At 31.9% G+C, this 12,286-nt stretch overlaps 1 protein-coding gene across 1 annotated transcript; it reads right to left on the bottom strand.

Moving 5' to 3' along the window:
• Positions 1 to 407: 407 nt before the first annotated feature.
• On the bottom strand, positions 408 to 6,613 carry LOC130820978 (UDP-rhamnose/UDP-galactose transporter 4-like). The gene is made up of 5 exons (XM_057686560.1): positions 5,684 to 6,613; positions 2,438 to 2,622; positions 2,150 to 2,350; positions 1,083 to 1,244; positions 408 to 963 (listed from the first exon to the last, which is right to left on the bottom strand). The coding sequence occupies exons 1-5, from the start codon at positions 5,811 to 5,813 to the stop codon at positions 625 to 627; spliced, it is 1,017 nt and encodes a 338-aa protein (XP_057542543.1). The 5' UTR covers positions 5,814 to 6,613; the 3' UTR covers positions 408 to 624.
• Between the last annotated feature and the right edge of the window lie 5,673 nt (positions 6,614 to 12,286).

Here is a 12,286-nt window from a genome sequence, read left to right as displayed (position 1 = left end):
TTAATTATTGATGTAAATTTTTTTGTCAATAATTTTCCGAATAAATTTTTTGTCCGTTCAACCAACCAATAAGAAAAATCGCAAAATTCAAATCAACAGGTTAACAAAAAAAACATTTACTAAAAAGTAGTTAGTACGGTGTAACCTTTCTATTAGTTTTTATGTTTAACACCTTTCTATTAGTTTTTATGTTAATTTAACATAAGAGACATACGCGAATTTTGACTCTAAATTGTAGAAGATTTTTCTTATCGACTTATTGATTGTCCTAAATACAGCTACAAGTCATACTTATTTCGTTGCTTTGAATTTGCGTCACAATAAGAAAAAAAAACTGACATTAATCTGCGTTTTGTGGCAAATTCAAAGAGATAGAAAAGTAATTCATAATGAGAACGTTGCAACAATGGAGAAAAAATTATTCACTTGCTATTATGGTATTCATACTGATTTTTTGTTGAACTGTTTACAGAATTTAACTTCGCAAGAATATAACAATGGAGGTATTCGAGCTATATATTTGTCATTTGATCTTCACTCTATAAAGAAAAAATAAATTAAAGGACTGTAACAAAAAAACGTATTTAAATAATCAGAAAATTCTCGGTAAAAGTCACTTAATTTCTATGCCTTTCCGTTTGGCGCATTGGATTCGGCCCCTAGCAACTTGTCGAGATCGTCATGTGACTCGACATCGGAAACCGGAGGGGACCATCGCTCTTTTCCTCCGGGCTTGGACGAAGCATTTCCATACCACATCATTCCCAGAATGGCGATAATCATGCCCAAGACGACATGCCAGTTGAGACCCTCTTTCCCGAAGAAAGTAAATCCCATGATCAACACGAAAATGGTCTTCATATGACCAAGTACTTGGAAGGTCACGGCAGAAAATCTACCGATGCAGATGAACTGGCTGAGATTAGTGCCGATTGCAATGGTGCAGGAGAGTAATATAAAGAACTGCAGAAACAACAGTTGATCAGCTTATGATAAAACTAGAAATGCAGGAATTATACACATTTATAACATGAAAAATGTGCAGGAATTACACGTTTGTTGAATTTAGAATGAGTACTTACGACAGAGATTGAACTGTAGGAATAAGCATCAACACGTTGGCCAGTGAGCCAGTAGTCGAAAAAGGGTCCTACAATCAGCAGTGAAGCGGCCTGCACTGGAGCTGTACGGCCCAATAGGTTGAAGGAACCGATGGAATACTTACGTTGTAGATGATGTACATACTGCAGAAGATTGTCAATAGCACATAAGAACATGAAGAATAAGAAGAAGGAATGAAACAAGTACATCAACAACAGTACATTACTCCAATGCTAGTAAATATAATCTACATCCAGGATATTGAAAACTAGCATAATTTAGCATAGCCCCAAGATTTAACAGCCTGTTCATCATCTTTGTAAGTTATAAACTTTCATTATCTTTGGCAATAAAGACCGATGTTTTGGGAACAAACATTATTGTTATAAGTGGGTAGTGTTAGAGTATATAACATATCCTAGGCCTCAACCATCAACTTAAGCTTTTGGTTGAATTGGATCCTTGACATAGTATTAGAGCAGCGTGATAAGTTACGTGTTTGAATCTCCATCATTCCTCATTTAAAATGAAATATTTAGCGTCAAGTATGAAGAGGGTCTGTGCTACATGCACACTTCTAAGTTCTAACCCAAAGGGTTCTCGTGTGATATACTCTAACAGGTGCACAGTAGCACTCAGTTACCTAACTAACCGACCTATGTCCCTTTGAATGTGCTATTTTATCGAAATTGAAGGGAGAGCTATTTTAATGTTGTGTAGCAAATTCAAAGGGATAAAGGGAGCATAAGAGTAGTCTCTCCAACCCTTTGATTTTGTACAAGTCTCAAAAAGCACTCACACCCAAATAGTTGGAGGAAAAGATCAGAAGCACAGAGGAATATGCATAACTGAATTCAAGTGTACAAACATTGACATACAATATATGTAAGAAAATCTCATAGCTCAACATAAGCATGGCATCAAATCCGAACAAGGCTGAATCGTATGAAATCCAACAAAGAACAACTCGAGAAAACAAAGTCCATTGCTCTTAAAACACCATGACATGCAGCAGAAACAAGTAAAAAATCGAAATATCAGAACTTACATATTGTTGCAGAGAAGTACTCCATACAGCCACGAAAGCGGAAATGAAGCCCTTCGCGTTGACATTTACGTCTGTGACAGTACAGACTCCAACCCCCAATAAGACTAACACAATACTAAGCTTAGTATCCCTAGAGTATCGCACTTTATCTAGAACAACTTCGAGAAAACAGGAAACCGGGATCATACTCAGCTTTGCAATCTGAAAGACAGACGAGGCAAACATTTAGTGCTAGCTCAATTTTACACAATGTATATCCAGTTCTGTTTTAGGGAAAACTTGATTTACCTGATAGAATCCCACAGAATTCCACATCAGACTGACATTCATTCCGACAATGGAGAAGTTTGCAAAAAGAACAAACTTTAGAATGTCAACAAATGGAAGCTGTGTCGGCTGAATATAGCCTAGCCAACGGAATGTAGAAGTCATCAAAGTGGTGGTTAAGAAATGGAGACCCGTCAATGTCGTAGCTGTAGTACAAAAATTCGACATATTAGAAGCAAGAAAAATATCAGACTTCGAGTAATAGACATCAAGAGCAACTTAGACGCTAAAATTCGCAAAGACTACAGTCCACCACTTACATGAGTTATACGGTAAGGGAATAGTCGATACATGAAGAGAAAAGGAAAAATAACATCACATATACTGAACTTTCAAAAAGTGATGTAGGGAACTGGAAAAAAGGGTATAAACTCTACATACATGAGAAACGCATCACTACATACAAGCTCGAGTGAGATCTCGAATCATATTACAAAGTGCAGGGGAAAACTCATCCACAAGAATCTATTGTTTATATTCTCTTTTTTACTATAGTAAGGTTTCAAGTCATAAAAAAATGTGCTAACCAACAACCCTTGCTAAAACACCCCCTCTTCCACAACTTAAGAGTGTAATTTGGAAGGTTTAGACTGAACTTTGCCAGTGTAAATCTAATTTTGTAAGTTTAACTTCAGCTTTTAGTCCAAATTATCAAGTTAGCAATAATTATGTTCCTTGATTCTAAATCCAGTTGAGGGAGATGCAGAAACCAGAATAGAAGTTTGTTCATTATTTTTTGGCTAAACTATGTCCTTTCTGAGTACATAGAAAGTGCAAGGAGAAATGTGATTAAGCACCATATATATTCTCAATTGTTTTGTGTTTTGTGTTTTGGCTAAACTACGTCTAGCTTGTTTTGTGTTTTGCAGGTAACTTCTCCCATGTTATATTGGTGCTACTCATCTCTTATTTTGCAAGACTCTTGTTGTGATTGGTGTGACTTGAGTTCACATTTGATGAGGTGCATTCATGTGTGACCTTTGGAATGAAATCCCATGAATGTATTAATGTGGGTATATTAAGTTAAGTTTTGATGATTGATTTATGATGGTGATTAAGTATGGATTAATAAGGTAATGAAGTGTGAAAGTTATGGGACTTAATGAAGAAGTGGAAAGGTTGATTCAAGATGCTCTACTATGCAAGTCGAGCAATACTGTCAGAAGCCCCTGAAGAGCCGCTCGACCGAGCGAGCTCCAAGATGGGTCGAGCGAGCAGACAGAATGCAACCAGAAGCTTCTTGAAGTCCGCTCGACCAAGTCGCTCGACCGAGCGAACCCCTGTTTTGGTCGAGCGAAGTCTCTGATACTCTAGAATATTGTTTTATGACTCTTCATGTACTTAGGGATGTTTCATTATCATTTAATCATAGCTTTAATGTACTTAATGTTATTTAGTATGATCTCTCCTATAAATAGAGACTCTCATTCATCAAAAAGGTATCCACAAAATACACCCCAAGCCAAACACTAGTCTATATCTCTTCTCTATTGTAATTCTCCATATTTGAGAGTTCTTTGAACTCCTTTTGATAATATAAGAGATACTACACACCGGAGGACGTAGCCTTAGTTGGGTGAACCTCGTTAAATCTTTGTGTCATTTTATTGCTTTACTTTCTATTGAAAACGTCAATATCATTGATAGTGTAATTTGTTTGTCACTAAACTTCATACACTCGATCTTGGCAATATTGGAGTTTGAAACACATTGTTTGAACTCTAATACATCGTCGTTTTTCAACTCTCTTTACTTGGGGCTTGAATTGATTGCGGACATTTCTCCTACCCTCTCCCTCGATGGTGTACAAATATGATTTGTTTGCTACCTCTCTCCCTCGGACCCTGACTTATGGGGGACACTGGGATGATAACCATGACCATGACCATATATTCTCAATTCTAAATAACCACCTCATATAAAATTTCTGCAACCTACCACTTACATCACATTTTGTCTTCCAATTAACACCTTATATAGCATTTTTGCTGTGGACTACCACAACTCTATGATTTCACAGAAGGACTAAGGACTTAGATAATCAATTTACTCGTACGCCCCACCTAGCATCTTATCTCCTACAAACTTAACGGATAATGTGATCTGAACAGTACCTAATGTTTTTATCTCCTATAAACTTAACTATAAAATGTGACTCAAATCATTACATAGTGAATGTTTGCAAAGAGTGTGAGATATAAGATGGTTGTATAACTAGATATCTATATAAGGTGGGTATTTACAATTTTCCAAAACGCAATCTGGCATAATTCCATAAAGATCATGGCATCATGCTCTAACAATGATGGCACTTAAAATTCTAAATCATCATCATCGTACCCAGTGAATTCCGCCCATAAAAACTATGATCAGGGTCTAGGGAGAGAAGGAAGACGGCAACCCATACTCATAAAGGAGGATGCGGACAAAGAGTCCCTCAGCACGAGAAAGATTTTTAGACAAAGGTAACTACAAGCAAAGGAATGAGTGAACCTGAATCCAAGCCTGCATTTTTACAACACACTTAAAATTCTACCCTCAAGAGAATGTAAGCATAGATAGAAGAGTATAAACTTTTCCAATTACATATAAATAACTTCAAATTTGGTCTTCTGATCTCAACACCATATTCCAACAACGATGTAAAATTCAATCCAAAAAGCCAATCTAGACTTGAGTGAACTCGGGCTTAATCCTAGACTGTGAACTAACAATTCATTGACTCGATTTAACAATCCTCAAATCCCCGAGTTAAGCAAAGGTTGATCTAAACAGGAACAAGCCGAGCAAAAAAAATGTAACCAAAACTATTGTAAAAATCAACATTTAAGAACTTCCGTCTATATACATTGCATCATCAATGTTATCATAAATCACAAAATTCTGTGGCTCAAAATAGTCAACACACATTGAAACTGCTAAACTTCATCAACATTGAATATAAAAACACTGTATTTTCATGAAAAAACAAAATTATGTGTAGGATATTCAACAGAAAATCTTCCTTTCATATAATGAAACAATATCTATGTTACTGTAACTCTGTATGGGCGGATATGTTGATCATCAATCATCATATTATTCTAAAAGATATTCAAACTCAACAAGCAACAATATAAAAGCTATAGATAAACTGATCAAGAATCATGAAAAAACACGAAGAAAGTATGGTAGCAAGGTGAATTCCAAAGGAAATTGAACTCTCACCAAAAGTGAAACCATATCTTGCCATTAAAGCCTTGTTAACGATGATGATCCCCACCGAAGTGACGATATTAAACAGCCACGCCCCAACATCGAGAACAGCTTTCTTATCTCCCTTACTCGAGGATGTCATTGTTGGAAATCGCAGCTACCAAAACCTCGCGTTGCCACTTAAGAGCTGTCTCCCTGACCAAAAACCCGCCAACTAAACAGCCCTGGAAGCTAGAACGAAGCTAGCTACACGACAAGAGTCCTCCTATACACCATTCTAGCAATAGATGAATATACCTTACAAGATCTAAATAAGGTTTCGAATCAACAACAAATCAGGACAAGAAATTTTGCAAGACAAATTTCCCAGGGCAGCCTGATAAAGACATAAACAGTAACAAGTCCACAACTCACAGAAGTTGAAAATCAATAAGCAAAGCAAAGCAATTCAATTTGAAGTTTGATGCAACATTGACAAAGGTTGACTAGTCAAACAACAACAACCATTAAACTAGTACAAGGAACCTGTTGTTGATCAAGTCTTCATCAAAAATTTCTAGGAAACAACATTAAATAAGAATAAGAACAAGTCTCCTCCAAAGTGGAAAAGGGCCCTCACCCATGTTGATACATGTTAATTATGATATAATGTACTCATTAAAAAAATCACCAACTGGATCTTGAATTCCTCTCTCAATTAATTATTATTTTCCTTGTTCTAAAATGCTTGCTATATTACGGCGGTTAAGGGAATTATTCATCTTTCAAACTAATCTTATATATCACGGCTAACGTGTAAAAAATATTCTTTCCATCCCTCTCAATTTTGCACCTCTTTCCATTTTAGTTTGTCCACTCATTTTGCACCATTTTCCTTTTTGGCAATAACATCACTTTATTAGAATCTTGTTCGATTCGTCTAATCGAATATTTTTATATTATTAATTTTTCATAATTTATAGTTATGCGTGCTCAAAGTATCAATGGTTAAAATAACATATTAAATTAGTAAAACGTAAAATCCAACAAGTATAATAAAACGAATAAAATACTATAATAATAACAGGAAAAATTACCTAAAATAATCCAATATTTTCATGATTTTCCTATAGTAATTCTACCTATTAATTAATCATGAATAATCTCAACTTTTGAGCATATTTTTCTAGATAACCCAGTAACCTGATAACCTGCTATAGCAAGTTTAATGTATTTTTAAAAAAAGATAAATTAAACTAAAATGTCGAAAAAAATTCTGATTAGTTTTTATTATTTAAAATCTTTTATGTAAATTTTTTAAACTTTTCTGTAATTTTATATTAATTTTCAGTTTACTTTTTTGGTGAATTACCTATTATAGCAGGTCATCGAGTTATCAAAGTTTACTCTAAGCAAATACTCCTTAAAATTAAAATTATTCATGATTAATCAATAGTTGAGATTATTATAGAAAAATTATAAAAAAGTTGAATTATTGAAGGTAATATTCACATAATAATATTAGTTAGTGATTCATTTCTACATAATCACATAGGATATATACATAAGAAAACCTTTAGTTTTACATGTTTCGTCAGATTATAATAATTAATTAAATTGACCCATAACATGGCACAACTGCAAAACAACTTGTTCTAGATCATCATGCTAGAGACACTACAAGTCTACAACACAGCTTCAATTTTGTCAGTTTATGGACCAATAACAAAATCAACCATACTGTCAAAGCTTTATTTCCATAAAATTAAAATCCCCATGAATTTTACTTATTCTTATTTTACAAATACGTAGATTTAGGGTCTTGTTTAATAATCCTATTCAATTTTTTTTCTTTTTATATATAAATACAACTAAAGTAAACTAAATCCGTAACTTCCATCTGTTTCAAAAATTATTCCTTTTTTCTGAATCAATTAAATTACTTTCAAAATTCAAATTATGGTAATCAAAAAAATGTATCCTTTAACATAGGCCAAAAAAGAGAAATTACTCCTAGATTTTCATTTTACCCTTTTGACTCCAAAAGAAAATTATATTTCCCACACACAAAAAAACCCAAATATATAAATTTCCAATTTAAAATACATAAAAATGTATAATAATAATAAGTACAAATTTCAATAGAAAAGTGAAGAACATTGGATAATAGAAAAGTGCATACCGTGATTAAAATTAAGACCCAAAATTGCTTGACCCAAATCGGAAAATTGAACAATACTCTAATACTTAGAAGGCTAAAAATCAAAGTAGAAAAAAGCAGCAAAACTTGGATTGAGTAAAGAGAAAAGAGTTAACAATGGAGATTCCATTATTTAGTATTATTATTGTTTATTTATGGGCTTGAAATGGCTTCTTAATCTCTGTTAAAGTGAGATAGAAATAGACGTAAATTGGAAGGGAGAGAGCCAAAGTAAGAAAGGCACAAGCTTTGAACTTTGAATTTTCATGGTGAAATTTTGGGTTTAGTTTCATGGGTTTTTACCCTTTTTTAAATTATTACTTTTGCTAATTTGGTTGATGATGGAAAAATACCAGACAAAGATATAAATGGATTTTCTTATTACTATTATTATTATTATTATTATTATTATTTTTTATTATTATTATTTGGTGTTAAGTACTTTTTTCTTTTTTATAAGTTATTTTCAAATAAAACTTGTAAATTTTAGAGTCAAATTTTAATTATGATCCCTTATTTATTTTATGAAAAACATATTCTCTAGGGAACTTAATAAATTCATCGCAATATATATTTTCTAAATATTAAATTTTGAGAATTTTTCAAAACTCACCATTAAAATTATTTAACTTGTAAGATTGCATAAGAATTTGCGTAAAAATTGAATGAGAAAAACAATTGAAAACAGAGATATTAATTAACAATAATGGTTTGATTTGAAAATTAAGTTAGTATTAAAAATGGGTTTTTTTTTTTACTAATTTATAATCAAGAATGATATTTGGAATTTGATTTTGATTGGATATGTGACTTGATTTGCATAATATACTCTATAATTTATGAGTAGATTTTTTATTCTTATCAGCATTGTTTTCTTATTTTTTTATGATGATTTTCGTATTCTTAATACAATTGTATTCCTATTTTTAAGATTTGATTTTTCTATTCTTTTTATGATTATTATTCTATTTCTATTTGGATTATAAATCTTTCTGTGGTGAGCTCTCTATCCTAGGTTTTATTATTATTATTATTATTAATATTGGAGTGTTAAACTATCAAAAGAGTCATCATTGAGAATTAAATATTGTAGTGAAGAATATTTTTTATGGACATGGTTATCACATTACTAGTTTATCACGTAAATTTTTATGTCATTTCTCTTTTGAATTATTGATCATTGTTCTATTATTATCTTTTAAAATATGTGATCTCAATCACGCTTCTACTATTCACATAACAATTTCAGCAAGCATTTTATTGTAATTAATTGGGTTTTTAAAGTAATTTAAAGCTATGAATTATTATAATATCAAAAAATAAATAACTTGGGCAAAAGTTATGCCAAGTTTAATGGCCGGGGTTTATAAAATGGTTTATTCCTTTGCTTTGACTATTGGTTACTAAAATTAAGTCAAATTCCCATGTGAGATTAATAACATCAAGATCTAAGCTTTTAATACAAGTTTAGTTGATCTTTAGAATCACATGTGAAATGAATGGTGTTGGGATTGAAGTGCAAAGTTGTGGAGTTGCCAATATAGAAATGGATGTGCCTAATTTAGGTAGAATTTCATCTTAACCCTTCTCTAACTTTTTAGAGTATGTATTTGATTGGAATGTTGTTGATTTAGATTTTAATTATGTACAATATTGCATGGGATAAAAATACTCCCTTCATTCTTTTAAGTTCTTCCACATTACTATAACGGGTAGTTTTATAAGTTCTTTCACTTTAGAATACTTTCTATTTTTGAAAAGTTTTTTATCTCACTTTTACCCCTTAAAACCCTCCTTTTTCTTTTAATTTACCCCTTTTCTTTTATTTATAATTATTTTCTCTCTCATACTTTCAATATAATCATTACTTCACACTACTATTTTATTAAAAAAATACCCACTACAACCTCATACTTCCAATACAATCATTATTTCACAATACTATTTAATTAAAATAAAATCCACTACAACTCAAAGATTCTATCTTCCTTAATATGTGTGAAAAACCCAAAATAAAAGATCAAAAAAGAACGGATAGAGTATATGAATTGTATTAGGTGTGCATTATGATTGTAAATAAAACTTATATTGAAATAACAACAACATAAGTAGTTTATTTGATTTTAAAATAACAATAAAAAACACTTTTATATAATTTAAAACCATAAAAGCTAAAAAATTTATATAAATAAAATAGAACTTACTATAAAAAAAAATACAATAAGTTAAAGTATATAGATAACTAAATATATTTTTGAAATTTGGTTTATTAATCTTAGGTACTGTCCCTGTCAATTACTATCAATTACTAGACGCAATTAATTGCACTAAATAACTAGATGCAATTAATTACCCTAAACTACTAGACGTAATTAGTAGAAGGTTAAGAGAGCTCAGAGATGTTTTCTAGGGACATTCTCTGATGCTCAAATCAATAATAATACGGGATGAGTACCTAGTAAGCCCTATTTTTATTGCGAAGTGTCTCTTAGCGTGGAGGAACTCTACTAAGGTTTTGAGGCCTAAGTAATTCTTCTTGTCTCACAAAAGTAGATGAAGCTATTCAATTCGAAGATGATTGAAAGGAATATGTGTTGTTCGTTCTCAATTAATGCAATTCAGAGAGAAGATAAGTTCAATAATAAATTAGTTAGAATGTATCTCATAATCTGAGTTGGAGCTTATAGGTCCTAAAATTACTAAGAAATGTATCATTTGGCCTTGGATGTTATCGTTACCAACTCTATTGTAGTTTTCCTTAGCTTTTTCTAGTAGAGTCAGCTATAAGCCTATAACCAAATATGTGGCCATTCCTCATGGGTTGTGCAGAAGATCGTTGAATACAAAATAATAGCTTTTCTTGTTTTTGGGGAGACCTTTGCGTATTCTCAGCAAAAGTACTTCTATGTTCACTTATTAAAATGGACGAGAAACTATAGCTACATTGTTCCCCTATGACTCTCATTTAATACTTTGTCCTTTGGAAGATTTGAAGGAGATCTTTTCAATTTATTAGTAAGGGATCTGGATCCTACTCTAGGGATCCAAGATCTAGACACATAAAATTTGCCCCTTTAGACCTTTGAATCCAGAGGCAAGGTTCATGGGTCTGGTCCTTGAAAAAATCATGCTTAAACTTGAGAGTAAGTGTCTGGCCATCTAGATGGGATATTTCCTGAATTCCATCCCTCCTGATCATTCAAGCACGATACTGTTGCTTCATAAACCCACAAAAATCTTGAATTAGTTCTTCAACCTTTAAGTTCTTTAAGGTATAATTTTTCTCTTTTGTTCTTCAACCTTCACGTTCTTCAAGTTTTATAGTATTTTAGGGCTTAGTTCTTCAAATTATACTAATTTTGTTTTTGTTTTTCATTGTAGGTTACTATACCCAATTGTAGAGCGCACCATTATCATATCTAAATACCAAGGTAAATTTCTATTCAACTATGAAGTTTTGTTTTTGATATTTTTATAAGTTGATGTTATAATTAGTTTGTTGATTATTTTTTAAGTTTTATATTTTTAAAAGTTCTTCAAGGTCTTAATTTAAGTTCTTTAAGTTGTTTAATTTTTAGGTTTTACATGCTTTTTAAGTTGTTGTTATATTTAGTTTGTTAATTATTTTGATATGTTTATTTTGTTTACTTATGTATGTAGTTTGTTAATTAATTATGTATGTAGTTTACTTATGTATATGTATGTAGTTTAATTATGTATGTAGTTTACTTATGTATGAATAATCACAATAGTTTACTTATGTATGTAATTTGTTAATTTAAAATATACATAATTTGAATAATTTAATAAATATGAAGGTTAAATAGGTTTAAATAGGGTAAATTTGGGTTAACAAGGGTTAAGTATATATATACTTATGTATATAATGTGTATTAATTTTGTTTTGAATTAATTAATCACACTTAGGATGATAAAAGATCGTTCTTGGATGTATGGAAGCATTGAATCGTCAGAATTTATTGATGGCGTATTAGAATTTTGTAGTATTGCCGTTGAACATCAAGTTTGGACGGGGGGGGGGGGGGGGGGAGTTGGTTTTTATTGCCCATGTGTCAAGTGTGACAATGTATCAAAGGTAGATAGTGTTAATATCCATAGGGAGCACATACTTCGACGTGGGTTTAGGCCTCAATATCATGTTTAGGTTTGGCATGGTGAGAAGGGAGTTTACAAAAAAAAAAAGTGTTTTTGAGGATTTTTATAATGTGGATGTCAATGAGGATATGGTAGATCGTGTTGATGGGTATGAGACAGAAGAAGAGAATGTCGATGAGCATGTAGATCGTGTTGATGAGATGATGGAGGGAGTCGAGGATGAGTTAGGAAAACGTCCTCGAGTTTTTGATTTGTTGACAGAGACTTTTCAAAAGCCTTTGTACCCTAGATGTATAAAGTTCACCAAACTAACAGTCGTG

This window comes from Amaranthus tricolor, chromosome 8 (genome assembly GCF_026212465.1).
Source record: "Amaranthus tricolor cultivar Red isolate AtriRed21 chromosome 8, ASM2621246v1, whole genome shotgun sequence".
Lineage (NCBI taxonomy): Eukaryota > Viridiplantae > Streptophyta > Magnoliopsida > Caryophyllales > Amaranthaceae > Amaranthus > Amaranthus tricolor.
The sequence above is the reverse complement of the archived record's forward strand: the minus strand, read 5'-3'. Positions and strand labels throughout refer to the sequence as shown.

Bases quoted from the DNA above. Each gene is read 5' to 3' on its own strand.
- LOC130820978 (XM_057686560.1), bottom strand. From the start codon at position 5,813: ATGACATCCTCGAGTAAGGGAGATAAGAAAGCTGTTCTCGATGTTGGG. The intron at 2,623-5,683 runs GTGAGAGTTCAA...TTTGTACTACAG, and splicing joins AAGATATGGTTTCACTTTTG to CTACGACATTGACGGGTCTC. The intron at 964-1,082 runs GTAAGTACTCAT...TTGTTTCTGCAG, and splicing joins CCTACAGTTCAATCTCTGTC to TTCTTTATATTACTCTCCTG.